Below are 791 nucleotides of genomic sequence, written 5' to 3'. Positions count from 1 at the left end.
AGGGGGCGGGGCGAGAGGCGAGGGGCGGGGCCTGCGCTAAGATGGCGGCGGCGGCGGGCGGCGCGGGGCGGGTGCGGGCGCTGGTGCCGGGGCTGCTCGGGCAGCGCGTGGCCATCGTTACGGGCGGCGGTACCGGCATCGGCAAGGCCATCGCCGCTGACCTGCGCCACCTCGGTCAGCGGCTCGGCCTGTGGGCGTGCTGCCTGCTTGCCTGGGAGTGGCACGGGGCGGGACCAATGGGGAGGCAGGTGTGGCGTCGGGGCGGGGCTTGTAGGGTTGCCTGGGAGTGGCAGAGGGTGAGACCAACAGGGGGACAGGGATGGGCTTGTCGAGGTGGTGCCTGGGAGTGGGAAGAGGGGGAGCGGGTGTGGCGTGGGGGCGGGGCCTGTGGGGTGTTGCCTGGCAGTGACGGGGTGGGGGAGTTAGGGGGCGGGGCCTGATAGCATGGGGTGGGGCAGGTCCCTCCCTGGTGGGTGCCCAAACCCCATGGGCTGCTGCAGCTGAGAGCCCTGACCCCGCGCTGGGCCTGGGCCTGTGCCCGTGTAGCACCAGCGCGCGCACACCCAGCCCCATGGCAGGATTCGGGAAAATCAGGAATCAAGAAAAACTCTCTCAGGAGGAGGGTGGTGAAGCACTGGGACAGGTTACCCAGAGAGGTGGTGCAGTCTCCATCCTTGGAGGTGTTTAAGACCCGGCTCAACAAAGCCTTGTCTGGGATGATGTAGTTGGGGCTGGTCCTGCTTGGAGCAGGGGCTGGACTAGAAATGCACCCCCCCCCCCCCCGTCCCTTC

General features: G+C 69.3%; 1 protein-coding gene across 1 annotated transcript in view; it reads left to right on the top strand.

The window, feature by feature from the left end:
- The first annotated feature begins 40 nt into the window (after positions 1-40).
- Positions 41-791, top strand: part of PECR (peroxisomal trans-2-enoyl-CoA reductase) — a 28,650-nt gene continuing 27,899 nt past the window's right edge. The window contains exon 1 of the mRNA XM_019480228.2: positions 41-174. Within this exon, the coding sequence (XP_019335773.2) occupies positions 42-174 (133 nt within the window). The 5' untranslated portion in view covers position 41. The remainder of the gene's footprint in view (positions 175-791) is intronic.

This window comes from Alligator mississippiensis, chromosome 4, assembly GCF_030867095.1.
Source record: "Alligator mississippiensis isolate rAllMis1 chromosome 4, rAllMis1, whole genome shotgun sequence".
In the NCBI taxonomy this organism is placed as follows: Eukaryota; Metazoa; Chordata; order Crocodylia; family Alligatoridae; genus Alligator; species Alligator mississippiensis.
The sequence above is the reverse complement of the archived record's forward strand: the minus strand, read 5'-3'. Positions and strand labels throughout refer to the sequence as shown.